Source organism: Ambystoma mexicanum, chromosome 13, assembly GCF_040938575.1.
Source record: "Ambystoma mexicanum isolate Mex_15411 chromosome 13, UKY_AmexF1_1, whole genome shotgun sequence".
Lineage (NCBI taxonomy): Eukaryota > Metazoa > Chordata > Amphibia > Caudata > Ambystomatidae > Ambystoma > Ambystoma mexicanum.
In genome coordinates, this window is record NC_090938.1 from 480,661,374 (window position 1) to 480,689,150 (window position 27,777).

The following is a 27,777-nucleotide window of genomic DNA, read 5'->3' on the forward strand; positions in this document are numbered from 1 at the left end:
CGCTCTATCTCTCCTGACCCTCCTCTCTATACTGGGTCCCTTGGTCCAAGATGTTCTCCCCTCCAAGCTACTTTACTGCCGGTCTCACACTCTGCCTTTTTACCTTCACCCTTTGATTGTTCTTCTCTTCTCAACTCTTTCTCTCACTACAACTACCTCCAGCTACCACTGTGATACGCTCTATGCAGTTATTTTCTCCCTGTATCCTTCCTTCTACTACGCCTCCTTGCCACTACTACCTCTCTGTTACTACTAACACCTCTACACTCTTACCACTTCTCTTACTCCACTACCGCTTCTCACTACTGCTGCCTCTCTATACCAATGCCACCCCTCACTACCACTATTCTGCCTTTACTACTACTACCCCTGGTGCTCTACTACCACTTCTTTCTCTCTATTCTCACTACCACACTATGTGACCACTACTACCACTACTTCCTAATACTACGACTACCTCTCCCTCCTACTACTCCACTACTTCCACTACCTCCCCCAACAGCTACTACACCCTCCTCTTACTCCTGCTCTACTCCTAGTACACTCCTTCCTTACTTCCATGCACAAACACCTCACAGACCCCTCTCTCCAGTAACCTCCACACTCTTTCCACCTCCTGTTCATACCCAACTAACCCACACACCCTCCCAGGATTGGCCAACTTACCCTGACCAGTCCACTTACCTTTTTCAAGGGGTTTGACAGGGGGAGTCTTAGAGAGGTTTCAAAAGGGCTTGTAAGCTCCACTCCTTGCTTGGTCCCGTTGTGTTTCTGGTCTGACCCACTCAATGGCTCGTAGGGCACTTCTGTTCCCAATTGGCAAGGCCTTTTGACAGGTCTATCTTTATTGTATAGCTCTCTAGTGGACTAGTGGTGCCTTCTTGGAGGCTTTTATTAATAATAAAATCCTGGTGGGTTAGTGGTTGATTTCTATTTGTCCGGTCCTCTGTGAGGCCGTGAATTATATTTTTCTCAATCCCTGGTGGTTTAATGGATGTTTCTACATGCAGAGGCTCCAATTGACACTGCTACCTGGAGTCACACTCTTATCCCTCTGTGGCGGCCAGTGTTCTCCTGACATAGACCAGTTGCGCCACTGTGTTGTCTGTGCTGAAGGCCCTGCCCCCTCCTCTCAGAGTGCCCATTGCATCTCTCGGCTGCTGTTGGTTGACCAGATTAGCTTACGTGGCCTCGTCTCTTCGATGTTGTCCTGTGGGGCTCCCTCCTCTTCCCGCGGTGCCGGTATCCTGCTCCAGTCCGCGGTCTCGATGGTCTTCTGCTGCCGAGGCCTCAGGTAAGAAGCGACTGAGAGGGAGTCGGCCCTCACTCAGGCACCTTGAAAGGGTTTTGGGGTACAGGCCCCCTCTCTCTTCTGATAAGGCCTGACCCGAGGACTTGCCACAAATCCTTCACAAGTATTTCAATACTGCACTCTGGACATCTAGGCTTTGCCAAGCCATTTCCTCAGGTGAACCTGGATCCCAAAAGAATGCTGAAAGCACTATCTCCTAAGACCTGTGAGATTTCTGAACTACTTTCGGGATAAAGGCTGGATCACACTGTAGGATAAGAGCATCTTACTGTATATTTAAATATGGTGGTCTATACAACATGGTGCCAATTTCGTCCAGTCTCGTAGAGGAAATGATTGCCATCAGGATTGTGGTTTTCAGGCTTATTAACCTCATTTCAATGGATTTCAAATGCTCCAACTGAGCCTTTTGTAGCATCTCCATAACCATGGGAAGGTAACAGGGGGAATCCCCTGACACATTGACTGGTTTGGAGGTTGCAAGGCTTTTAAGCATTTTTTGAGCATGCATGTCCTCCTCTGTCATGAGTTATGAATGTTCCCAGAAGGTTTTATTGCTGGCCACTGCACTCTCAAAGATGACATTTTATAGCCCCTTTAGGCCAGAGTCCCTTCATGGAGAAATTGAAGTGTGTCCAGAATGCCACACTCTAGGCTGGGAGAAACCTTCGACCATACTATGCTACAAAACTGGCCCAGTGGCGAACATATAATTTCAGGGCAGAGGACCTTTGGGCTCTTTGGACTGTCTCCACCACTTGGGCTGATAACCACAATTTATATAACCACTCCTCCAAACTTCCACACAGACCATTGAATCATTTGTAGTGAAGTTTGGTGCAGTGGGCCCTTGAGAAGAGATGGCCGATTGGGGATCAGCCACATCGACTGCAATTCTAGTAGTCAGAAACCCACTCCTTTCTTGGCCATAGTGCAATACCAAGATAGCCCCTGTGAATTGTAGTGACTGTGACCAAAACTACATGACACAAAATTAAAGTGGAAACATGAATTTACCAAGCAGCATGCACACAACACATGTTTTGGAAAGCATCTTTCTGAAACCACTGCCTTGCTCAAGCAACCCCTTTTCATGTTAAAAAGGCAACAGGAACTAAGGCAGCCATAAGTCACAAAAACACAAGGACAATATAATACACTGTTAAAGTGACACACACAATAATTTACTAAACAACAGAAACCATGTTTTGAAAAGCATCTTTCTCAAATCTCCCCTTGGATAAAACAGCTCTACTGCCTCTTAAAAATGGCCTCTCCTGGACCTGAGATTTCAGGTGGATGCACACGTCGTGCTTGACTAAGCATCTATAATCATGCCCTTGCAATAGACTGGCAGAGAGCAACCTCTCCCTCGCCAGACCTAAAAATGACCTTGCATGCACTAAAGCTAGGATGACCAGACGTCCCGTTTTCCCGGCACAATCCTGAGAAAAAGTTCTCTGTCCCGGAGTACCAGGAGTTTTTACATTTTATAGCCCCGGTCTGGAATTGGAAGGGTGGGTGGCTACGTTTCTGGCTTTTGCCGGGACCCGATTTTGAAATCCCGAAATCGGGGCCGGCGCGACATTACTGCGCATGAATAGGGGCGTGAATGCTTTTCACCCCCCCCCCCCATTTCCTCGCCCTTCCCCTCCCCGGCTGCTCTCCTCCAATGAGAGGAGTGGGCCTATGAGCACACACCCCACGACCCACAATAGGCCAGCGACATAGAAGTAGGACTACAGTTGTATTTGTGTTTACTTTAGTCCTACTTCTACGTCAATGGCCTGTCCCGTTTTTTTTTTATCTTGTCACCCTAACTAAAGCAAATCCTTGGAAGTCTGATGTGCAATTCTATGTCAAGACTGGAGGCTAGGATTATGCTTTCTTTCTTTTTTTATTACTCAGCATATAACACTTACAACTCATAAAAGAATAAAACATTGCAAAAACTACATTTCCCAGTTAAATGTCTTTAGGTGTAGTTCACTCTTTTTATGTCCATGAAAAAACCATGTGACCATTTCCACCTGTCACACCACACACTGTCCTTTATCCTCCTCTACATCTCCATGTCCTTCCTCTTTCATTACTGCCCGGGCAGCCAGATAAGTGCTTTACCATTATTACGGTTGTGTGTGTTATGGAATAGATTGGTTGAAAATAAGTTTAAAGTGTTGAAGGTGTGCGCGCGTGTGGATAAAGGGGAAATAGTGTGGCTGAGCGTGACCGCCTTAGGTAGAAGTTATAATCTATTGAATCAGACCCGCGACGGACCACATTGCTCCGGCGGTCACAACGCCCTCAATTTTACAGAGAGGGCACTAGCGCACTTAACGTAAACTGAGCGCAACGGGACCCTGCGAGGTTCTGGCGCTCAGTAGTCAAGGTGCAGGGCAAGTAGATAATGCTCCGTGAGACAGTCGGCTAGAAACTGACATCAAAGTCAGGAAAGCAACAGGGAACACGCGGCAGTGCGTCGCATTATATCCAATACAAGCTAACACAAAGGATCCGCAGAGCTATTCACCCCACTCCACCTAGTGGCCAAACGTAGTTCCCGACACAGAGAGAGTCGAGTTGGGGAAGGTTTCATCTAATATCTTTAAAAGAGGCAGCAGCTGTCACTGCAGAAGGTGCTAAGCACTGCTGAACGGGCATAGACCCAAGTCATACTGTACACTGATAACCCAGAACCACTTAGCTGCAACTGTAAGACGGGAGCAGGCCCAAGATCCCTGCAATTAGCCCACCAGCATTATAATGCACAGCTCCAGTAAAGAGGTTGAAGAACCCCATACCAGCAGGCAGTGGACAGCGTCCAACAAAGCCAGAGCAGTACAATGCGTACTGGGAACAGGTTTGGAGGGAATGTCACAAGGCAGCAGCTTGGTGGAAGATCTGATTATGTTCTCCCAGGGGATGGAAGCCCTAAAGGGAGAAGCCCCAAAGAGGTTCTGAAAGGGGCAAGGAGGAAGAAAGAAGGCCCGAAAGGTCTGCAGCAACCGAACCCCCCTGGGCACACCACGCAAGAAGAAAGGTGGTAAAAGGAGGGTGAGGTCTTGGGAGAGGAGAGGCACCGGATATACAGATAACGAGTCCTATTCAGAGGACGTAGAGGAGGAGGAATGGGATGACACGTCCGAAGAAAGCTCGGAAGAGTGTGACAAATCCTCCCCAAGCTCTCCTGACAGGTGTAAGGCTGCCAAGAAAAGGAAAAGACAGGGAGGATGAGAAAATGGCCGAGGTATTCAACCCAGACTCACTCATACATCCCAGGTCAGTGGAGTGGGAGCCCCCGCCAAGATCGGAAACTATATAAAAAAGAGAATACGTACCTCCCTATCGAAGGAGGACAGAAGCAAATGACTGGCAGAATGACCCAGGCCCTAAGTGCCAGAGAACATGACAGACACTCCAGAAATAGATGAAAATATGATGTCTTTCATGGGGTGCTACAGCAGGCACATCATTAAAGGAATCAATACATTCTGGAGGCCCTGCCAGGATATGCTTCTGGATTTCCTGGGTCCTTTGGCTAAAGGCGGAGGAGGCCAGACAACCGGAGCAAATAGGGGACCCAGAGATTTTAGCGGGCTGGGCGCAGAGAGCAATATGCCTGCTCGGCAACGCTAACAATGCCCTAACAACGGAACAAAGAAGGTCCATCCTCTAAAGATAGATCCCAAGATGAGTGAGTCAACATCCAGCAGTAAGGGAAAACTGTTTGGAAATATATTCATCAAGGAAATGGCGAAGTTTGCCAATACCTACGCCGCAATAGATAGGGTGCAAGCATCGATGATGAGGGTCCTTGGCCACAAGATGTTCGGCAAGGCTCGCAGAGGAAGGGGTTGCTTGGCCAGCCGATTCTCCTCCTATGGGCCCAATGCCAATAATAGAAATGAATGGAGAAACCAGGAGGAACGCCGGCCCAACCCCTTCTTCCAGTTGAGGGGAAGCGGTAGGGGTAGAGGCTGGAGAGGCAGCAACAGAGGCAAGCAGGCCAATACAGGTGAGACAAGATGCAGACTCACACAGGCACATGGTGATAACAGGGACCCCGTGGTAGGGGGGAGAACAGCTCAGTTCTTAGAATGGTGGAGAAAGTTATCAGGAGATGCATGGTTTGAAGAGACAGTGCAGGTTTTACACCTAGAATTCTGGCGAGAACCGATTCAAACAGAAGAGCTGAGGCCCTCACAAGAAGACAAAGAGTTGCTAGACAGAGAGATAGTGGAGCTAGAAAAGAAAGGGGCTTTCACTCGGGTAGCCGATACTTGGAATGGGTTTGTGAGGAATATGTCCCTCGTCCAGGGCAAAAAGAAGCACAGCAGTGATAAACCTGAGGAACCTGAACACATTCTTAGTATACAGGCACTTCAAGATGGAAGGCATCCATCTGCTAAGGGACGTATTACAGAGGGAAGACTTGTTAGTCAGGATAGACCTCAAGGATGCATATCTGACAACCCCAGTATTACACAAGAATCAGAAATACCTACGGTTCTGGTGGAGAGACCAGAAATGGCAGTTGACATGCCTCCCATTCAGTCTGGCCTCAGCCCCCTGGGCCTTTACGAAGTTGATGCGGATGGTAGTGGGTCGCCTCAGCGAACAAGGCATCAGACTGATATTATAGTTAGATGACTTTTGTCTGATGGGTCAAGACAGGGAAATACTTCTAGAACAAGCTGAGAAGAGAACCCAATTATTTCATACACTAGGGTTTCTGATAAAATGAGAGAAATCTGTGTTAGTACCAGTGCAGACACTCGAGTTTCTAGGTTTTGTCGTAGACACGAAGACAGCCACACTCAGCCTACCGATGGACAAGGTGAATGCGATTAAGAAGGAGATCAGCTCGATAATTACGAAGGGAGATCTATTTCTCAGAGAGTAAGCCAGACTTGTGGGAAGACTAGCTTCATCCATTCAGGCGATCTTCCTGGGGCCACTGCACTACAGTGCTCTACAACGCCTAAAGATCCAACACCTGAGGAGAGGGTTATCTTACAAACAAAAGGTACCAATCTCCGCCGAGGTGAGAACAGAACTATGGTGGTGGTTCAGACACATGAGGCCTGGAATGGGAGAGTGATATTTGGCTCATCCCTGGACCTCATTATAGAATTGGATGCCAGCTGCTGAGTCTGGGGAGCCAGTTGCGGAGGAATGACAACGGGAGGCAGGTGGTCAGGAGAGGAACTAGAGCTCACATCAATTGCCTGGAGCTACTGGCGGGGTCCTTCACGGATGCTGGACCCAGGACAAGGTGAACCTTTGCATACTTCTGAAGATGGACAACATCTCAGCAGTACAATACATAAACAGGCTAGGCGGGACGAAGTCCAGGTTGTTAGCGGAGCTAGCAAAGGATTTCTGGCACATGTGCCTGGAAAACAAAGTCAGCGTCACAGCAGAATATCTCTCTGGTCTTCAGAACATAATAGCAGACTGGAACTCGAGACATTTGAGAGACGCGAGTGACTGGCATCTGGACAGGACAGTTTTCAGGTCCTTGCTGGAACCGAGTGGTCCATGCAAGACAGATCGGTTTGGATCCAGACTGAGCACTGAGCTGGAGCGATATTGTTCAGCTGGAGCCCCGATCCAGCAGCAGTGGCAATGGACGCATTTTTGCAAACGTGGGGACTGGACAAAGAATGCACCTTTCCCCCATTCGCTATGATCCTGAGGACGATAGCCCAGGTCAGGAGACAGCAGGTGACAATAATTCTAATAACACCAGACTAGAGGAGTCAGGTGTGGTTCCTGGACCTTCTGGAACTGTCATTCGAGAACCCACTGGTGTTACCACAGTTCAAGAAACTGATTTGGAATCCAGTGAGAGAATTTCCCCCACTGAACCAGGAAGGAGAGTTGAGACTGATCGCATTGGCGATTCCCACGATGCCTGGCAGAATCCAGGACTTTTGGGAGATGCTGCAAAATGCATTGAGGAAGCAAGGGCATCAGGTTCCAGAAAGGCCTACAGACTGACCTGGGCAAGGTGGACTAGCTGGTGTGAGGAACAACATATACATCCCAACAGAGCAGATGTCACACAGATTGTAAATTCTTTGGCAGCCTTGGCGGTGCAAGGCAAGGCATACAGAACTGTAAATACGTTTAGATCAGCCATATCAGCCGACCACCCAAAAATAGAGACGGTGGCAGTGGGAGAACATCCACTCGTATGTAGACTGTACACTCAGACTTGGGATGTGAACTTAGTCCTGAATATGTTTATCAACTAGCCAGATAACGACAGATTGACAAGGAGGGCAATATCAGCAAAGCTCACCACACTGTTCTGCCTCATATCCTGCAAGAGAGTTTCAGACGTGAGAGCACTGGAGATAGATAAGAAGTCTTTTAACCCAGCAGGGGTCACTTTTCATGTTAGCAAGAGAACTAAGACGGGTATCAGAACAGTGGCATATTCAACCTTTCCGGACCATCGTAAATTATGCCCAGTCGGGGTGTCTAAAGAAATATGAGGAAATGACGAGTACGCTTATGCCCGCAGGGGTGTCACAACTGTTCATATCACTGAGAAAAGCATTCAAGGATGTTGCGGGGGCAACATTTGCAGATGGGTTAAATGGTGCTTGCTGCAGGCAGGCATTAACATTGGCATGTACAGGGCGCATTCTGTTGGAGGAGCTATGGCATCTAAGGTCTTTAACACAGGAGCTAGTTTGGAGGACATCCTCAAGGCAGCAGACTGGTCTAAGGAGTCGACATTTAAACAATTTTATTTCAGACCCGTAGAGGAGATGTCTGCGTTGGTGGAAGGTAAGCTTTAAACAAGCATAATCCGAGCCTCCAGTCTTGACATAGAATACTGATTTTCCATACTAACGTTATAGAAAGTCAAGATTCTATTAAAGACACGGAGGTGAAGGATTATCCCACCCAAGTAACCGTTATATGGAAATGTAATATGGCTGAGTAGTTGTTTTAGATTAGAACAGAAGGGTAATGCTTATGTTATAAGATATATGTTTGTGGTGCAGATTAAAGAGTTGTAACGATTACCCTCTCTACTTCAGCTAGGCTACGTTTGTTTTTCGGATTACTTGTTTACTGGTTGGGGCGCAAAGTTGAAGTTGGAGACAGACAAAGAAAGAGGAAGGACACAGAGATGTAGAGGAGGATAAAGGACAGTGTGTGGTGTGACTGGTGGAAAGGGTCATGTGGTTTTCTCATGGACATAAAAAGAATGAACTAATTAAAAGAAATTTAACTGGGAAATGTTGTTTTTTGCATCTTTTATTCTTTTATGAGTTGTGTTATATGCTGTTATAAGTAAAGAACGAAAGCATAATCGTTTGCCTCTGTGTCTTTAATAGAATCTTGACTTTCTATAACGTTAGTATGGAAAATCAGTATTCCCCTTCTTTCCACTTACCTTTCAATCATTTCTATTTCCTGCTGTCTAGCAGATGAGTCGGGTTTTCCTCTGTGCTATGTCACTAGATATTCTGGTTTGTTTTTATCAGGTTTTACTGTTACTTTATTAGAAGTCGGTCTGGCATTTCCAGGTTTCCCCAGGTGTGTTGCTTTATATATATTTTTTAATAAATTGTATGATTCATCATTATATATACTGGTGGCTTGTGCAGTGCTTTAAGTGGCCTTCAAACATGAGCCGGAGCTCTTCGGGGGCGTGGCCTGGCAGGGGGTCGTCACTGCAATTACGAGGAAACGCTGAATGCTACCTGTTCGGGCACGCCCCTAAACAGCCCGGCTCGATTTTTCTTGCTAGAGAATCGGGGAGCATCAACCTCTCACCTGGGGGATGAGGGTGATGATCCCTGCATCGCTAATTAGAGGGGGTGTCTGGCAAAGGGTCAGCAAAGGGACACAATGAAAAGGTAAGGCGTTTTTTGTAAAGCATGACGCTCTCACTTACATGCAAAAACTTCAAGCTGTAGAAAAAAAATCCTCATAATTTAATTTTCTATGACCCCCTGCCACACACCCCTTTCATTATAGATGCAGGAACCATCACCCCTGCATCTCTAATGAAAGGGGTGTCTGGCAGGGGGTTGGTGCGGCGACACAATGAAAAGGCACGGCTTTTTTTCTAAAGCCTGAAACTGTGGCTTACACGCGGGAACTTCAGGCTTAGAGAAAAAGCCTTGACTTCGAGGAGCCTGGTGAGCTGGGGCTAGTGGGGGACTTTAGGGAGCCCTTGCAAGGCCCTGTCTCAGACACTATTTTCATAGCCCGCCGGGACGCTGCCCCGGCTAGCCCCTGCCCAGTTAAAGCACTGGCTCTAGGGTTCCATGTGAGGTAGTGTCCTTTTCACTTCAAGCTGTCCTTCCCGCAGTACTCAAAGCTCCACTCTCGGTTCCTGTGTGAGGCTGCATCCTCTTCGCCCCTCCAGCTGGTCCCCAGTGCTGAACTACTGCTCAACTGTGCTCGTAGGCTTCCTGGTGGATACATCCCTGATTTGGTGGATACATCCTCCTTCCACTTTGAGTGGGCAGACCTCTCCTGAGAGGAAATGGCTAGCTTCCTGTGCATCCTATGACAAACTGGCCTGCCACCTGCTCCAAAGGCAATACAGGCTCTCTGTCCGCACTAAGAAGAGAGCCCACATCCAAGCCTGCATCTCTGGGGCATCTAACAACTCGGCCGAACTCTTTAAAATCTGCAAGGAGCTGGCCAATCTTGCTGCAGTCTCTACCTCTCCGGTCCCCTCCCAGGCCCTCTGCATGGCCCTGGCTTCTCATTTCATCTCTAAAACCCAGGACATTTTGTCCACCCTATTGTCCTCACCTTCTCCTCCCTCTACTCTCTCGTCTCCCTCCGGCCCATCTGTGGCCACCTCTCCTCCCCCTTTCTCTTCCTTTACTCTGTTCTCCCCTGTCAAGGTTTCTAGACAAGTCTGATCTATGAGAGTCTCGTCAAAACAGGTTCTTCCCTGTTCTTCCAAAACCATCAAGGACCACATTGACACCCTCGCTCCTGCCCTGGCTGACCTCTGCAACCACTCCTACGCCACTGGAGCTTTCCCTTCCCCCCCTGAAGCACCCTCTTCTCAAGAAACCCTCAGCCGACCCCTCCTGTCCGGCTAACTATCACCTGATCTCCATCACTCCGTTCCTGGGCAAACTCCTGGAAAGGCTGGCCATCTCCCAGCTTAATCTTCGCACTGAATCTTTTGGTTGTCTCCTTGACCATCAGTCGGCTTTCAGAACAGCCAGAAGCAAGGAAACTGCTCTCCTGAACATCTATGAAGACCTGCTCTCTAACCTCGATTATTATCTCCCCTCTGTCCTCATCTTACTCAATCTCTCTTCTGCCTTTGACACGGTCAACCATGCCATCCTGCTCAAATGGCTCTGTGATGACCTGGGTATCACGATAAGGCCCTGGCCTGGCTGACCTTTTTCCTCTCTGATCGACCCTACCAGGTCCAACTTGGGTCCTTCCTTTCCTTTATCTCCCTCACTACCTGTGGTGTTCCCCAGGGGTCTAACCTCTCTCCCTGGTTGTTCAACCAATACCTAGCACCTCTCGCCCACCGCATTGACACTCTCTGCTCCAACCTTCAGTGCTATGCAGATGACACTCAGCTCGTTTTCAGGCTCGCCTCTGCCACCTCTTCTCCTTCTCTCATCTTGGACTGTCTGTCTGCTATCCAAGAGTGGTGTGCCGCTAACGATCTCTGCCTTAATGCCAGTAAGACAGAGATTCTCCTCATCGGCACACATGTAGTCTCCTTTCCTGTCACTCTCTGGCCAGCCTCCCTTGGCCCTCTTCCTGCTGTAACGCTCACCTGACTCCCATGGAGGTGCAGGCTTGGTTTGCGCTGCTGTGACCTCTTCTAAGGTGATGCGCAGGGTTCGGAAGACGGACTGGACCGGGCCCCCAAATCTGGCTTGTCTGGCTCGCAGAAGTATCCTTCTGTAGGCGAAAATAGGGGATTAACTGTCTGCGGGGTAATGCAATCAGCCGCCCACTTTCCCCTCTCACCCTCCTCGAAACCCTTCTGTGATTCCTCGTAGCGTCTCACCTTAGGGTCTGGAAGGACGAGCTCTCCATCCTGCTTCTGATGCAGGGGCGCGTTGGTAACCAGTTACTTCACTGGATTTTCTGATTGGTGAGAACCAAACTTGCTTGGCTTCCAGGTAAGTTTTTTGATAAGAGGTTCCCCTTGTGTCCATGCATTAATGTACTAATGCTAGTGTCTTTTTCCCCATAGGGGCCGGGGTACGGAATTCCGGGGAACAGGCACCGACCCGAGATGAGAGGTGAAATCCTTGTAGAAATCAGGTAAGTCTTTAATGAGCGTTTTTTGGTAATGTCTTTTCATTCGCTCATTAACGCTGATGTCTCTTTTTCCCCTTAGGGGCCAGGGTCCGGAAATGCCAGGATGCGGCGCGGACCCGAAATGAAGAGGGAATGAATCAACAGGTAAGTCTTAACATGGAGATTTAGCTTTCCTTATTCCCTTCTCTCTCTCACCTTTTGTTCTGGTCTTTTTCTCCCTAGGCGCTGGGGCATGACTGCGAATCCGGATGATCGCTGCTGAACATGGAGGCGCCCTGTAAAGGTGAGTGGAATGCGGCGCTCCAGCGATCGACGCGATGAGCTTTTAAATAAAAGTCTTCCTTTTCAGGATTGTCGGCGAGATGTCTCCGGGATGCGGATTTAGCAGGTAAGGACTTTTCCTTCTTCTGTTCTCTTCTTCTCTTCCTTTGCAGGTGATACAGGATGCTGGCAGGCGTGGCAGAAGTCAGGATGCAGGAGCAGACACGGTGAGCGTCCAGCTGCTAGATGCAGAACAACGCGAAGCACGTGTGGCTGTTCGGGTGGGGTTTAAATAGCCTTGGAAGAAGTTCCAGGTATGTATCCTTCCTCCAATCAGGTATGTATCCTTCCCCGACCACGCCGGATGGTAAATTAGTCCCACAGGTAAAGTAGTTCCTTTCAGGCCTCAAGGAGGCCGGGATCCTGCAGCATGGTCTGCATCAGGTAAGTGCACCCAAGCACTTCCATAATGAGCCTGGCACCTATGGCGCCAGGACTGATGTCTTTTATGAGCCTGGCGCCATAGGCGCCAGGACACTGTCCAAAGGGCCCCTATATGGGTTGCTGGGTCCTTCCTTGGGGAATGGATGTCCGCTTTCGGGGACGCAGGGCTTGAACCGGCTCGCCGGGAGCAGGCATCATGACAGCACTCCACCCCAAGACCCCTCCCAAGGTTGTTCCCTCCGGGGGTTTTGGTTTGTCTGGGAAGAGTCGGTGGAATTTCCTGACTAATCGAGGTGCATGCACATGGTCGCTGGGTTCCCACGACCTCTCCTGAGGTCCGTACCCCTTCCAATCAATTAGGTAGAACAGTTTTGACCTAAACATTTTTGAGTCTAAAATGTTCTTCACTTCGAATTCGGGCTCCCCATCTATTAGAATAGGTTCTGGAGGTTTGAGTAGTCGGGTTCCGGGTACCACTGGTTTCAGAAGTGACACATGAAAAACAGGGTGAATTTGCATACTAGCTGGTAAATCAAGTTTAACAGCCACTGGGTTAATTATTGCCGTAATAGAATAAGGTCCCAGATATTTTGGGTTAAAAGTTCGAGGCCCTTTGAGTGGTAAATGTCTGGTAGCTAACCACACTTAATCCCCAATCTGATACGGAGGTGCTTCACTCCGATGTAGATCAGCATTCTCCTTGTATTTTCTCTTGGCTTGTTGTAAATGCGTAGTTGCCTCTTTGAAGGCTTGGGTAATTGTAGAATGCAGATGTTCTACTGCAGGCATTCCGAGGTTCTGAGGTGAGTCAAGGTTTGAGGTTTGAGGGTGATGCCCAAACAGGTATAAAAAGGACTGTGGCCAGTTCCAGAGTGTACCGAATTATTATATGCGTATTCGGCTATCCAAAGAATGTCTTTCCAGTTGCTTTCAGATTGCTGTAACATACACCGTAAGTATTGCTCAAGGGTCTGATTTGTCCTCTCAGTTTGACCATCGGTCTGAGGGTGGTGACTGTTCGATAATCTTATGTCGATCTGCGCCATTTGACAACATTTGCGCCAGAAGTGGGAAATGAATTGGCTTCCCCGGTCAGAGATTAGTATAGATGGGAATCCATGCAGCCGAACAATATTTTCGGGGAATTCTTTGGCTAGGACAGAAGCTGAAGGTAAACCTTTCAAAGGAATAAAGTGGGCCATTTTGGAAAACAAATCCACAATTACCAGAATAGTATTGTACCACGAACAAGGAGGCAGGTCCGTAATAAACTCCATTGATAGGGTGTGCCAGGGTGCTGGCGGTATGTCTAGAGGTTGAAGGAGACCGGCTGGTCTTTTCTTTTGACTTTTATTTTGGGCGCAAACACCACAGGACATCACAAAAGATTTAACATCTTTTCGCCAAGAGGGCCACCAAAATTGTCGTTTCACCTTTTCCTCTGTCTTGGCAATACCGGGGTGTCCCTCTATTAATGCATCATGATAACCGGAAATAACTAGTTTGTGTAATTCCTTATGTGGCAGGAATAAGCGTCCTTGGAAATAAGGTAAACCATTATTTATGGTAAAGTCTGATCCCTTTTGTATCCAATCCTGTAAGGTTGTAGGGTCCAGGAGTTGTTTCACTCTGGCTTGAATGTCTTCAAGCGTCTGTAACAAAGTCATGCCTAGAATCCTCTGTTCGGGAATTATTGGTACTGGTTCTGAGTTTGTATCAGATTCTCCCATTCCAATTCGGGATAAGGCGTTTGCTTTGCCATTCTTGCAGCCAGGTCGATAGGTAATCACAAAATCAAATTCAGCGAAAAACAAAGCCCATCGGAGCTGCCGTGATGACTGAGCCTTGGCGGTTTTCAAATACTGTAAATTCCGGTGATCAGTGATCACTGTGATGGTATGTCGAGCGCCAAGCAGATAATGCCGCCAGGCTTTAAAAGCGGACTTAATGGCTAACAGTTCTTTGTCCGTGATTGCATAATTAACCTCGGGTGCCAAGAATTTTCTGGACCAAAATGCTACGGGATGCAGTTGGTTGGTTTCGGGATCTCTTTGGGACAGGACAGCTCCCATGGCTAGGCTGGATGCGTCAGTCTCGACGACATAAGGGAGATCTGGACGCGGGTGTTTCAAAATAGGTGCGGAGGTAAACTTAGCTTTTAAATCCTGAAAGGCCTGCTCGGCTTCTTCAGACCATTCAAAACGTTTATTTTTCCTTAAGAGTGCAGTAATGAGTTGTACCACGCGTGAAAATTCCGGGATAAACCTGCGATAGAAATTGGAAAAGCCGAGCATGCTTTGAACCCCTTTTACAGATCTAGGTGATGGCCATCCGAGGATGGCATCCACTTTTCTTGAGTCCATTCGGACTCCTTTGGGTGTCAGGATGAAACCTAGAAACTCGACTTCTGTGGTATAGAAAACACATTTCTCCAATTTAGCAAATAGTTTGTGTTGGCGCAGTTTTTCAAGTACTGCCCTGACGTGTTTTCTGTGATCAGATTCCGAAGAGGAGTACACTAGAATGTCATCGATATGTACGACAACACAAACATCGATGAGTTCCCGAAGGACATCATTCATGAAGTATTGGAAGGCAGCCGGCGTGTTACACAATCCGAAAGGCATCACCTGGTACTTGAATAATCCGTATTTAGCATGGAAGGCAGTTTTCCATTCGTCGCCTTCTTTAACTCGCACCAGATGATAAGCCCCCCGGAGATCTAACTTGGTGTATATGCAAGCGTCCTTCACCTGGTCAAGGAGTTCAGGGATCAGAGGCAGAGGATAACGGTTTTGAACCGTTATCTGGTTCAATGCGAGGTAATCGATACAAGTTCTAAGGTCGCCTTCTTTTTTGGGCACGAAGAACAAAGCCGAGGATGCCGGGGACGTGACGGGCGAATAAAACCATTAGCTAGGTATTGATCCAAATATTGTCTCAAATGCAGATTCTCAGGTTCGGAAAGGGCATAAATCCTGCTACAAGGGGGTTGTGCACCGGGCACCAGATCGATTTGGCAATCGTACGATCTGTGAGGAGGTAACGTGTTGGCCTGTTCCTTTTGGAAGACGTCCTGAAAGTCTTGGTATTCCGGAGGTAGTTGCATGGAGGCAGAGGTTACAGATGCTAGATTAATCTTCAGGTTTTCTGGGTAGCAGGTTTGTGTACAATCCGGGAAGGTTATTCTCTTAGCTCGCCAATCAATTCGAGGATTATGTGTCTCTAACCAAGGGATTCCAAGAATAACCTGAAACTGTGGAGCCTTGATTACATCAAACACAACACCCTCCCGATGGCCGTTGGGACCAATAAGAGTCACCTCAGTAGTGGAATGTGTTACCGGTCCAGAGGCAATTTCAGTTCCATCGACTGTGGTGATGACATCTTTGCTGGTTTTAGGACGGAGAGGGAGGTTAATCCTAGAGACCAATTCACGATCCACATAGTTTCCAATAGCCCCACTATCGATGTATGCCTTTATTGCATGCAACCGCTTAGGCTGTTCTGGATCTACTAGAACCATTGGCACAATGAAATGCGAGGTCTGAGAGTTAGTTTTCAAGCTCGGCAAGCGGACCCCTACACTTGTCAGGCGGAGTCGTTTTCCGAAACAGAGTCTTCATGGTTTTTATCAGCGGCTCCTACCGCCTTTCAGGCGGTTTTGCCGGGCAATCTCGTAGAAAGTGTCCAGAATTCCCACAATAAAGACATAATTTTAACTGCCGCCTCCTTTCACGTTCCTTTTGAGTTAAGGGTCCTTTAACCCCTCCAATTTGCATAGACTCAGAGACATCAACTCCCTTTTGATTAGCATGGGTCTTGACCAACAACCGGGTCTCAAACCTGGACCGATCTGCTTTTCTGTTTTGAACTCTGTGATCCAATTGGACCACTAAGTCCATATACTCTGTGCATTCTTGGGGCGGATTTACAACTTGGGCCAAGACATATTTAAGTTCTCCGCGTAGGCCTCGATAAAACAACGTGACTCTTTTATCCTCTGGCCATCCCGTTTCCACAATTAGTCTATTAAAGGTTGCAATATAGGATAGGAGGTCCAGAGCCTGCCCCTGAGAGTGTCGAGCAAATAACCTTTCCATGCTTGCTTGAAACCTTTGAAAATCACGGAGAATCGGGTCAACTTGAGTAACCAGTGGAACTGACCAATCGGCAGCGCAGCCGCTGAGATATGACAATACAAAGGCTACCTTGGTCTGATCATTAGGGAAGGCCCCAGGTCTGCATAGGAAGTGCAAACGACACTGATTCATGAATACGGCGAATCGTTTGGGGTCCCCAGCAAAGCGTTCGGGTGGGGCCAGCGGCATGTTTCCAGGTAGATTAATCTGCACAGGGTTACTGGAAACCACAGGAGCGGGGTTCCCTCCGGAACCGGGTAGAGGAGTTTGCCCAGCTTGACCTTGCAAAAGCTGTCTGGTCAGGTCATCAGTTCTTTCCTTTGATATTATTAATTCCCTCCTGAGGGCATTAGTCTCTTGACGAGCGGCATGTACTTCGGCCCGTAATTCCCCCAGTAATTGGGCCAACTGATCAGTCTCAGAACTTTCCATAGCGCCTTGGTGGGAATTTGTAGGAAGGCTTCGTGTTCTGTAACGCTCACCTGACTCCCACGGAGGCGCTGGCCTGGTTCGCGGTGCTGTGACCTCTTCTAAGGTGATGCGCAGGGTTCGGAAGACGGACTGGACCGGGCCCCCAAATCTGGCTTGTCTGGCTCGCAGAAGTATCCTTCTGTAGGCGAAAATAGGGGATTAACTGTCTGCGGGGTAATGCAATTAGCCTCCCACTTTCCCCTCTCACCCTGCTCGAAACCCTTCTGTGATTCCTCGTAGCGTCTCACCTTAGGGTCTGGAAGGACGAGCTCTCCATCCTGCTTCTGATGCAGGGGCGCGTTGGTATCCAGTTACTTCACTGGATTTTCGGATTGGTGAGAACCAAACTTGCTTAGCTTCCAGGTAAGTTTTATGATAAGAGGTTCCCCTTGTGTCCATGCATTGATGTACTAATGCTAGTGTCTTTTTCCCCATAGGGGCCGGGGTACGGAATGCCGGGGAACAGGCACCGACCCGAGATGAGAGGTGAAATCCTTGTAGAAATCAGGTAAGTCTTTAATGAGCGTTTTTTGGTAATGTCTTTTCATTCGCTCATTAACGCTGATGTCTCTTTTTCCCCTTAGGGGCCGGGATCCGGAAATGCCAGGATGCGGCGCGGACCCGAAATGAAGAGGGAATGAATCAACAGATAAGACTTAACATGGAGATTTAGCTTTCCTTATTCCCTTCTCTCTCTCACCTTTTGTTCTGGTCTTTTTCTCCCTAGGCGCTGGGGCGTGACTGCGAATCCGGATGATCGCTGCTGAACATGGAGGCGCCCTGTAAAGGTGAGTGGAATGCGGCGCTGCAGCGATCGACGCGATGAGTTTTTAAATAAAAGTCTTCCTTTTCAGGATTGTCGGCGAGATGTCTCCGGGATGCAGATTTAGCAGGTAAGGACTTTTCCTTCTTCTGTTCTCTTCTTCTCTTCCTTTGCAGGTGATCCAGGATGCTGGCAGGCGTGGCAGAAGTCAGGATGCAGGAGCAGACACAGTGAGTGTCCAGCTGCTAGATGCAGAACAACGCGGAGCACGTGTGGCTGTTCGGGTGGGGTTTAAATAGCCTTGGAAGAAGTTCCAGGTATGTATCCTTCCTCCAATCAGGTATGTATCCTTCCCCGACCACGCCCGGATGGTAAATTAGTCCCACAGGTAAAGTAGTTCCTTTCAGGCCTCAAGGAGGACGGGATCCTGCAGCATGGTCTGCATCAGGTAAGTGCACCCAAGCACTTCCATAATGAGCCTGGCGCCTATGGCGCCAGGACTGATGTCTTTTATGAGCCTGGCGCCATAGGTGCCAGGACACTGTCCAAAGGGCCCCTATATGGGGTTGCTGGGTCCTTCCTTGGGGACTGGATGTCCGCTTTCAGGGACGCAGGGCTTGAACCGGCTCCCCGGGAGCGGGCATCATGACACCTGCTCCCACCTGTGAGGCTAAGAAGCTAAGGGTCATCTTCCACTCCACACTCTCCTTTTCTCCTCACATCTCTGACGTCTCTAAGAAGTCAAACTACCAACTGCACCTCCTCAGAAGTATTTTTCCTTTCCTCTTCTTCCCCCAGAAGATCACTGTCTCTAGAGCTCTGGTTTTCTCTAGGCTGGACTACTACAACAGCATCTTTCTAAATCTGCCTGTTTCTACTCTCCGCTCTCTGCAACTCATCCAGAACAGGACTGAGAGACTTGTCCTTGGCCTCAAGCCCAGCGATCGTATCTCTCCAGCTCTGAAATCTCTTGACTGGCTCCCTGTGGCTGCAAGGATAAAGTTCAAGACCCTCTGCATCGTCTACAAGCCTTTCTGCACCTGCCACTGCTCCACCTCCAACGTTCTCTTCCAAAACATCTTCCTTCTCAAGCTCTCCACTCATCCACCTCCAACTCTCTGAGGGTAAGATGCTGCTCCAGGCAGAGAGTTGGGAGCAGATCTATCTCCTCAGCTGGGGACTCCCTCTGGAACAGCCTCCCTGCATCTCTCAAACTTGAGCAGAACCACCTCCAGTTCCGGAAGCAACTCAAGACCTTCCTTTTCGCTTCCACTTTCTCTCTTCTGCTCCCCTGCTGATGCACCTGGCCAACCGCTGAACCCGAGCCCAGGCTCCTGCATGTCCAGTTGCCCTCGCACTGCCTCCAGGCTCCCCAGCACTTAAGGGCCTGTATCTGCAACCCTACAGTCCCTCCTTTCTGCACTTATGAGCCACCCGCTGGCTGCACTTGTGAATTGACTGCACTTCCCCTTCCCCTCCGCCCTGGCACTTCACCCCTTCCCTCTCCCCTGCACTTGCATGAACTGAATGACACAAGGCCTAGTAGGATCATTATTTTGCCATCACTTTGTTTCCCTCTCCTTGTCTTGTCCCACCTAGAAACACTTGTGTACAGGCGCATTATAAATGCCACATCATATCATATCTAATAGCGATTTTGCCCATTGCGGTGGCCCAACTATGCCAGTAACAGCAGCACCACCCACATCAAGGGACCCTCTGTTTGCTCAGGCACTTAACGTGGATGGACAGGCTTAACTGGCACAGTCGTTTTCCCACTGCTGGTTATATAAATTCTTTAAGGATGTATGCATTTTGCCCTTACCTCCAGAAAACATAGAAAAATTCCTATGGGCTGTCAAAGATACAGAGGCAAGGTAGGGGACATCATTTCGGGAAATTTCAACACATTAGCACAGAATCAGGTGTCTGCAGACCCAAGTTAGGGAGTAAGCAGAGGCAATGGTACCATGGCGGCAGAGAGGGTTCGAACACATAAATTGCATGGCTCTATTGAAATGTAAATTGACAAATTCTGATGAGACTAGGCCATGTCACAGCAGTAAGAACAGGCATTCCTCCAAGGGAGTCTTAGTCAATGCTGTTAAGGAGTTGGCCAAAGACTTAGGCACCTTTTATCATGCTGGAACTCTCTCTGTATAGGCGGAACACATTCCCAAATGAATAGAAAGTGCATGGGGACTATGGGAAACTGCTTAGATATATTTGCTTGCTTAGTATTTCAGTTAATTCCAGGTTTCAGTTGGAGGACAATTCCAGAAGGTTTTTTCTTGAACCATGTCTTTGTGAGTCACAACTTCTAGATCATTATTTTTATTATTATTATTAGCATTATGGTATTTATTGAGCGCAGACCTTGCTTGGGAAGCAACAGAGCGCTTTACGCGGAGGGATACAGTGAGAAAAGCAGAGATACTAGGTAGCGCTGAGCTAACAAAGGGGTAGGGCAGGCAATTAGGCAGCAAGGGATCTACAAGCACCCATGGGAGAAAACAGGGCGAAGCAGATCGCCCAGTCTCAGGTTAGGAAGGGAGTGGACAGGTTAGGAAGGGAGTGGATGGTGTCTGGGCTTTGGTGTTAGGGAGGAGCCATTCCTTGAGGCAAGTCTGGTGTTTAAACTGAGGAGGTTCCAGAGTCTGAGGGCGTAGACAGAGAAGGCCTGTCTTATGGTTCTTTCCTTCCTGACCCGGCGAAGTTCAAGTCTGCACATGTCCTTCCTTCTTGTGGATCCTTGGCCTCTGTAGATGCAGGGTTTCTCAACGAGGTAGCTCGAGGACTACATGGGGACAGGCTTGTAGATGAAGCAGCATTGATTCGAAGATGATATGCGTTTGCAGTGGGAGCCAGTGTTGTTCGATGATGGTCAGGGTGATGTGGTCGGATTTGCACAGTTCTGTGATGAGTCATGCTGCAGCATGTAACATACATCTCAGGGCTGCAAAGGTAGTCGCCACAATGCCTTCCAGATGGACATTGGCACCATCCAGGTGGGAGAGGCCCAAGGGTAAGACAGCAGATCTGAAGTTGTCTTCTGAGGTCTTTCCACTGTGATCCACGATTGACAGCATGCTGGTAGATCTCTGGAGACATTGGTCACACCTGGTGTTGACAAAACCTCATCTCTCCTCTGAGGTTGGTTTCCTTCTCATCTGGAAACATATAAAGGCTTTCCCAGATTCATCAGCGACTTTTGCCTGCTTAGGAGCATCACAACCTTTTTCTGGAAGGCCACCAGATGTTGGAGGCATGACAATTCCAGGACTCCCTGAGCCCTCCTCCAACCGTGGTCCCTTCCCCTCAAACACGCTTGCCTACCAGTCACTCCATGAAATATGTCACCAGCCTGGTTCCTCTGGTATCTCTTGGGCCTGGGTCGGAACATTATTTTTTGTGGTGTTTTGCAATGTGCTACATGTGTGGAATGCCGCTTCAGAGCGTCGTTTGATTGCATTTCAGCCTCTACCACAGAGGTTTAATATATTGCGTCCTCTTCAAAGTTAATTCTTCTATTACCTGGGAAGCAATATCCGGCTTAGGGAGATCAAGCGGATAATCAGATGCATTAAAGTCCTTAAACTATTTGCCTTAAGAATACCACTCACCCTGTACAACTTACATATTCTGAAGGATGGGGTGTTAACTCTGCACAGCATTTTGGAACTAGCACGTCAGATAAGAAGGAAAGTGTCCTCCAGTCTATGCTAGAACACCTTATTTATTTTCAGAGTGTTTTAGAGATTGGAGCACTAGACTTAGACAATAGCCCATTTATTCCACAGGTAATAGGCTTTTAAGTCTACCCATGGCACAGCTTACATTCCCTTATGATGCTAAGCTGTGCCTCACTGCTACTCATGAGCTTCTGGCGAAAGGGCTGCTCCGCTCAGATCGTCCCCACTTTCCAAACTCTTGATTTCTCTCAGCAAACCTGATCTTCCCCTTTTTCTTTGACTCTTTGCCATAGGGTTTGAGAGATCACGGCCGAAGCTCTTGTTTATATTTCCATCTTGAGTATTCATTTTGCTCTGTGGGCTCTGGCTTCAAAGTCTTTTTTAATGATGCTGGCCACCATTCACAAATCGACAAGGTAGTTGTAGGAAGCAGTATTTAATATCAGATTTTCTCCTGATCATAAACCAATTCCTCATATGGCTTCGGTTTCTTTCAGTAGGCTTCTAGCTTGCGCAATAGAACTGCCAGGCCTTTAAAAGCAATGCAGGATCTCCCTCACTAACATGGAAGAAGATGACAAGATTCCCTGAAGGTACTTAGGAGAGTATTATTCCACCCCAAACCCTCCAATGACATGTGATTGTTTAGTTTCTTTAAAAATAAATGACACTCAGCCCATCACTGGTTAATGAGCTAATGATGAGCCTATTGGGAAATGAAGAGTCTGAACTCAAGGGCACAGATTATGTTTCAAGCCTCAAAGAAAGAAATTGGCGGAGCTTCAGACAGAAGATGTTAAACATTTCAACTGGACATTCATTGGTGGAGGAGAGAGTACATCTCTGATTGCATTTTTATTGAGGATTGCGTTTTAAGTTAAGGGATCTATGAAAGACAGTAGCCGAGAAGGTCTGCCATAGGGCGAGTTACGTATAGGTGCTCTTTTTGAGTACAGAGTTGCTTTCGCAAAATGGATTGCGCCTGTTCTGCTTTTGTTCTAGTTTGTGTTAAATAGGGTCCCTGCTTGAGTCTAAGGCAGGTACGTTATAAAACATAGATACACGAGAATGGCAAAGAGCATAATATGGTGAATCGTGCTATCAAAAACAATAGTGGGCTACTTCTAGAATTTTGGTTGAAAAATTCGATTGCACCAAAGTATCAATCTGCCTTTCCCGATTGTAAGACCATCAGACGTTACTGGCTTTTCAAGTACAATATGTGTGATAACTTGTAAACATTAGGTGCTAAACTTGGCATTGATAAGCAGCAAAGACTATGTAGACTTTGTGGGACAGTTGCCATTGAAGCTGCAACACATATTATATGTAACTCTGAAAGTCTTGATTTTCTGAGAAGAAAATATTTGCTGACATATGACAACTCAAGTAGCAATGTAAACATAAATGAAATATGGGAAGCCCTGATATATGGAAATTATATTAACTTGATCTTTCACATGATGAAACAATATGAGCTAATTTTATCTATTCTAAAAGAATTGTCGACTGGCACCCTGTTTTAGTAGTAACTTATTCTTATGAAGATATTAAAAATGTGGTAGGTCTGTTTTATTTGGAATGTCTTACTGCTGTTTTTTCATATGTAAAGCCTTTGTTGGCTATGTACATATTAATCAATAGATAAATAAATAAATAAATGCATTTCTGCACAGTCCACTGGATCATCTATGCCATTTGCCATTGCGTAGCCTTTCTTTGCAAGGTTTTACCTTAGACTTGAGGCCTAGGTTCCAACCGGTTACGATTCTAAGGAGGGTGAAGGCAGATGTTTGGGAGGGGCATTTGGAGAAGTCTAATAGGGTGGTACCATCGTGGGGAGGGGAGATGGAGACTAGCCCAAAGGGCAATGTCATTGAGGCCTACGGAGGGATGAGGCTTGTTTGGAGGGTCGAGATGTTTTAAAGGCGGGTGTCAGACACTGTCTGAGTGAGTGTGAGTCCTAAAGCTATTTCTGATTCACCTGCTGTGAAAGCTGTCGTTTAGAAAAACAGACTCACTAAGGCCTGGCCTGTTAGAAATATGGAGCCTACCACTACAGTCAAGTAGATGTGCACACTTGTTCTGCTCCATTAAACCATGACAACCATTCAGACTAAGCAATATGGCATGGCATCAGTAATGTGATGGCTGATTCTATAAAGTAAAATAGGCCAATTATTCCAAGTTATTGTCGAGCACAGCCTTTTTCACCTTTACTGATGTACAGTGTACCACAGCTGTCATGTGACTGCCTGATGTCCAATCATTGCCTCCCATCTTGCTAAGTGACATGGGAGGGCGTGGCCCACCAGATAAACAGACAGAGGACAGCATCTGAACGAATACCCCTCCCCTTACAGCATTTATAAGGAACAAGTCACAACAGTAAGCAGAGTTTACTACCGGAACTCCGTTCCCGCTGGGGGATTTACTCCTGGAACTGAGTTCTGGCGGCTTCTGCTTCATTTCCACCACTGACAACTAAAACGAACAGAAACACAACATGTATGGCTATAGATTGAAGGGGCGTCGGCATGCAGCACACTCAGCACAGGCGGGACCAGCGGTTCCAGGTGACATGGAGCCCATCCTGTCTTGTACCTTGTGGTCACCTCAAATGGGGACAATAAAAAATGGAAAGACCATGGCAGGTGTATCTGTTCTATGTATGCTCCAAGCAGGAAATGCCCATTTGCTTAAACAACAGAAATATTAAAAAGACTTACATTGTCTCACCCAGTTGCACATTACTGGACTGGTGAAGCTATGGTATTATGGTTATCAATGATTTTAAAGCAGCCATCAGGAATACAGCAACGCCATATAAGTGAGATAAACACAGTTACAATACAGGCTATAGTACCATTTCTTCAAGTGGTGCCCCAGTAAACGTTTACTCTCAGGACTGCGCGCATTGAGGCCCAGTGTGTCTTACGTTGTACTCTACGCTCTTTACTAGGAGTCACTGCGGAGAGGGGAGTGGTTTGGAAGGGAGTTAAGTTGGATGATGAGGGAGGGGGTGAAAGGGTAACTGAGATAGTAAGAAGGGCACAAGGATGAGGCTGGGTGGGTATGTGGGGTTGGTACGACGTCCTTTCATCGCAGGATGTTTTTTCACGGGTTTTTTTACCGCAAATTTTTGGCCGAAAAAACAAATCTAATTTTGGGGAGGGGGTGTGGTTTAGAAAATATATAAATTGGGTGTGGGTGTTCGGGAATATATAAAACATTAAAGGGGATTGGGGGTTTGGGGGGAACCCCCAAAAATGAAAAAAATGTTAATTTGATGAGTTTTTTCATTAAAAAATCACTGGTAAAAAACCCAGCGAAAAAACATCACGTGATGAAATGACATGGAACCGTGGGGTTAGGATGATGAGGGGTTACTGGTCAGAGGTGGTGTGTGGTGTGTGATAAGAGCCGAGAAGCTGAAGTGAGGGAGGCTGGCGGAGGTACAGTGGGAGGTTTGTGATGAGAATGGGACTGGTGAGTACAGTGAAGGCAAGGGGGAGACGGCAAGAAGAGAATCGGGAACAGTAACATGAATTGGGTACATTTTCAAAGTGTGTATTACAAGCTGTATTGTTGCTTCGTTATAATAATAGGTCTTGTTATCGCCCAGCCCAACTCATTGGTGCTCATCCATAGATAGTAGAATGCCACCGGGAAACAAACCTTTGACCCACCACTTGTACACACACCACTATTTAGCAGATGTGCCTCCCCACTTACCTCTTCCACGAGAGGCCTGGTGCCTGATGATGAGGAGGGTGAGGGGTGAAGAAGGACGTGTGGTGGTGGAGGGCAGGCGGGGATGCGGCTGGTATGAACGGGGAGGGTGCGTGAAGATGGTGTGTGGGAGAATAGGGTCCAGGGGAAGGGGATATATCATTTGAATGGGATATCATAGTAGGGGTGTAATAAATGTTGACTGGTGTTTGAAGCAGCCCCTTGTTACATCCCATCGCTTTATGTTTAATTCAACTAATAAGTACCGGTTACATGTCTTTATACCGAATGGACATGCATCGAATATTTTGTAACGAAAAATTGAATAGAGAATGCAAGTTTTTTTTTGGAGGGCCTCCCTCAAACTCCTGTTTCCCACCCCTAAAATCCAACCCCAACCGTTTCCCAAAAATATTTAACCCTTTACCCCACCCCTAAAGGCATTCTCTATGCAATTTTTCATTAAAAAAAATTCGATAGTAGTTCATTCTTTAAAAAATATTCGATATAAAGACTGCATACCATATCTACCATGTTATATGCCATAACCTAGACTCAATTGATTGAGTCCGCTCCCTCGCATTCCGTTCGGCGTTATCTCCCCTGTTTCAGTGTCATTTAGCATAGACGCCTGCGGGCAGAGATAGGCCCAGCTCTACTCACTGCGTTCATGTCGATCCCATTGGTGTAGGACCAGGCATGCTGGAAGTACTCCTCAAGCCGCTGGCGCAGTGGGTTCGGAATCTGGTGGAATCGGATGAACTCTTTCACCCGCAGCATCTGGGTGTGGTAGCGGGCGGTGCCAGAGTAGAGTCGCTGAATGATGGCCGACACGTTCCCAAAGATGCTGGCGTACATCAGTGCTGAAAGGAGGCGAGCAGAAGGAATTGGAGCATTATCAATCCGACCAGGTTTTTTTTACATTCATTTGCTTTTTCTCTTGCACTAAGCAACATTGGACTACGCCCCACTGTACCCCGGATGTACTATCATGGAGATGAAACAGTAGGTTGGAAGTTGGGCTTGATGTCATGTACGAAAGCAGAGGTATGGTGCAAGTTAAGGAGGGTGGGTTGGCAAGTCAAGAGGGAGGAACATGGAACCCTTGCTGAGGGTGCTGTAAAATGGATCTTTGAAAACATTTGTTTTATTGGTTAACTGATTATAAGGCATATATGTCTTGGTGGGAACATAGGAGATTTGTTTACCTGTGTTAGGTACATGTGAACAAGGATAGACATTTTAACTCTGCCAATGATTGGTAGAAGGACACCTTTGCTATAGGACTTACCCGAGGTCACCTTTTGATTGTGTGTTTGTAAGTTAACTTTAGTACTTTGTGGTAACCAACAGACAAACTAATTAAAACACTAACATTCCATGCTTTCAATGAAATAAACAGAATATGAAGACCTTTGGTTGAGAGGGGCTCTCTGGGTATCAAGACAGGGGCATGTAAACAATTGTCGTTCTACCACAGTTCATGTTCAAATGTATGTTTGCTGAAAGGTTGTCGAGCGGGATCTTCATTGTCACCAGGGCCCTTAAAACCAGGCATGGGGAGCAGAACCACTATCGGTAGTCTCATCTTCTTCTTGGGTCTCGAAAGCATTGAGCTGGGTTTATAGGCACTTTTTCTTGGGATTCACCTCTTCCGGAAGATGGTCGAGCCGGTCCAACAGGAGGCAAACTTCGTGCTCTTCGACAAATGGCAATGAGTTTGGGACTCGAAGAAAGCTTGAAAACAGGCGATGTGTAGATATCCACGCTGTTCGAGGGCTCGAAGTTGTCTTGATGCATTGATTCAACTGCAGCAGTGAGCTGGTTCAAACGGGTCCAAGAATGTGCTCCCGCAGCGACTTAACAATGCCAGAGAACAGTCCATCAGTGGTTGAGATGGTGGTTTGAAAGAGTAGACTGCAAAGGCAGCTGTATTGGGTCTTGAAACAGCTCCAGAATGACCCTTGAGGGGTTGAGTTAGTTTAAAAGCGATTTGAATCAAGACACAGTACCCAAGGCTGCAATTTTTGGTTCTGGTGTACTGTGAGACCCTGTTCAGAGTCTCAGAGGAAAGATACGTCTTTCTATTTCTCTTCCCAGCTAGGAAGGTTGCCAGAGAACACCTGCAGGCGCACCACGTCCAGTTGGCAGAGTCCTGTCGACTAGTGTATAATCAGCAGGCAGGCGCTTCCAGCAGCAGGTCACTCTAAATATTCCCTCGAAGTGGCTGGTGGGCGGGGGAGTATCTTGTGCCTTGCTTGGAAATCCATTACTTCACCCCAATGGCTGGGGTCTTGGGCAGACTTATACCGCAACAAGGTCCCTGTGAATCCTTCTCCTCCTCCTCCTTCTTCTTCTTCTTCTTCTTCTTCTTCTTCTTCTTCTTCTTCTTCTTCTTCTTCTTCTTCTTCTTCTTCTTCTTCTTCTTCTTCTTCTTCTTCTTCTTCTTCTTCTTCTTCTTCTTCTTCTTCTTCTTTCTTCTTCTTCTTCTTCTTCTTCTTCTTTCTTCTTCTTCTTCTTCTTCTTCTTCTTCTTCTTCTTCTTCTTCTTCTTCTTCTTCTTCTTCTTCTTCTTCTTCTTCTTCTTCTTCTTCTTCTTCTTCTTCTTCTTCTTCTTCTTCTTCTTCTTCTTCTTCTTCTTCTTCTTCTTCTTCTTCTTCTTCTTCTTCTT

At 47.3% G+C, this 27,777-nt stretch overlaps 1 protein-coding gene across 3 annotated transcripts in view; it reads right to left on the bottom strand.

Annotated features, from left to right (window-relative positions):
- Positions 1-27,777, bottom strand: part of KCNH6 (potassium voltage-gated channel subfamily H member 6) — a 1,027,260-nt gene that overhangs the window by 130,941 nt on the left and 868,542 nt on the right. For 2 of the 3 annotated variants that reach the window (XM_069634127.1, XM_069634129.1), the window contains 2 exons: positions 25,771-25,970; positions 23,782-23,859 (listed from right to left, as the gene is read on the bottom strand). In XM_069634127.1, coding sequence (XP_069490228.1) covers positions 23,782-23,859; positions 25,771-25,970 — 278 coding nt within the window. The remainder of the gene's footprint in view (positions 1-23,781; positions 23,860-25,770; positions 25,971-27,777) is intronic. The other variant, XM_069634128.1, reaches the window with a different exon arrangement.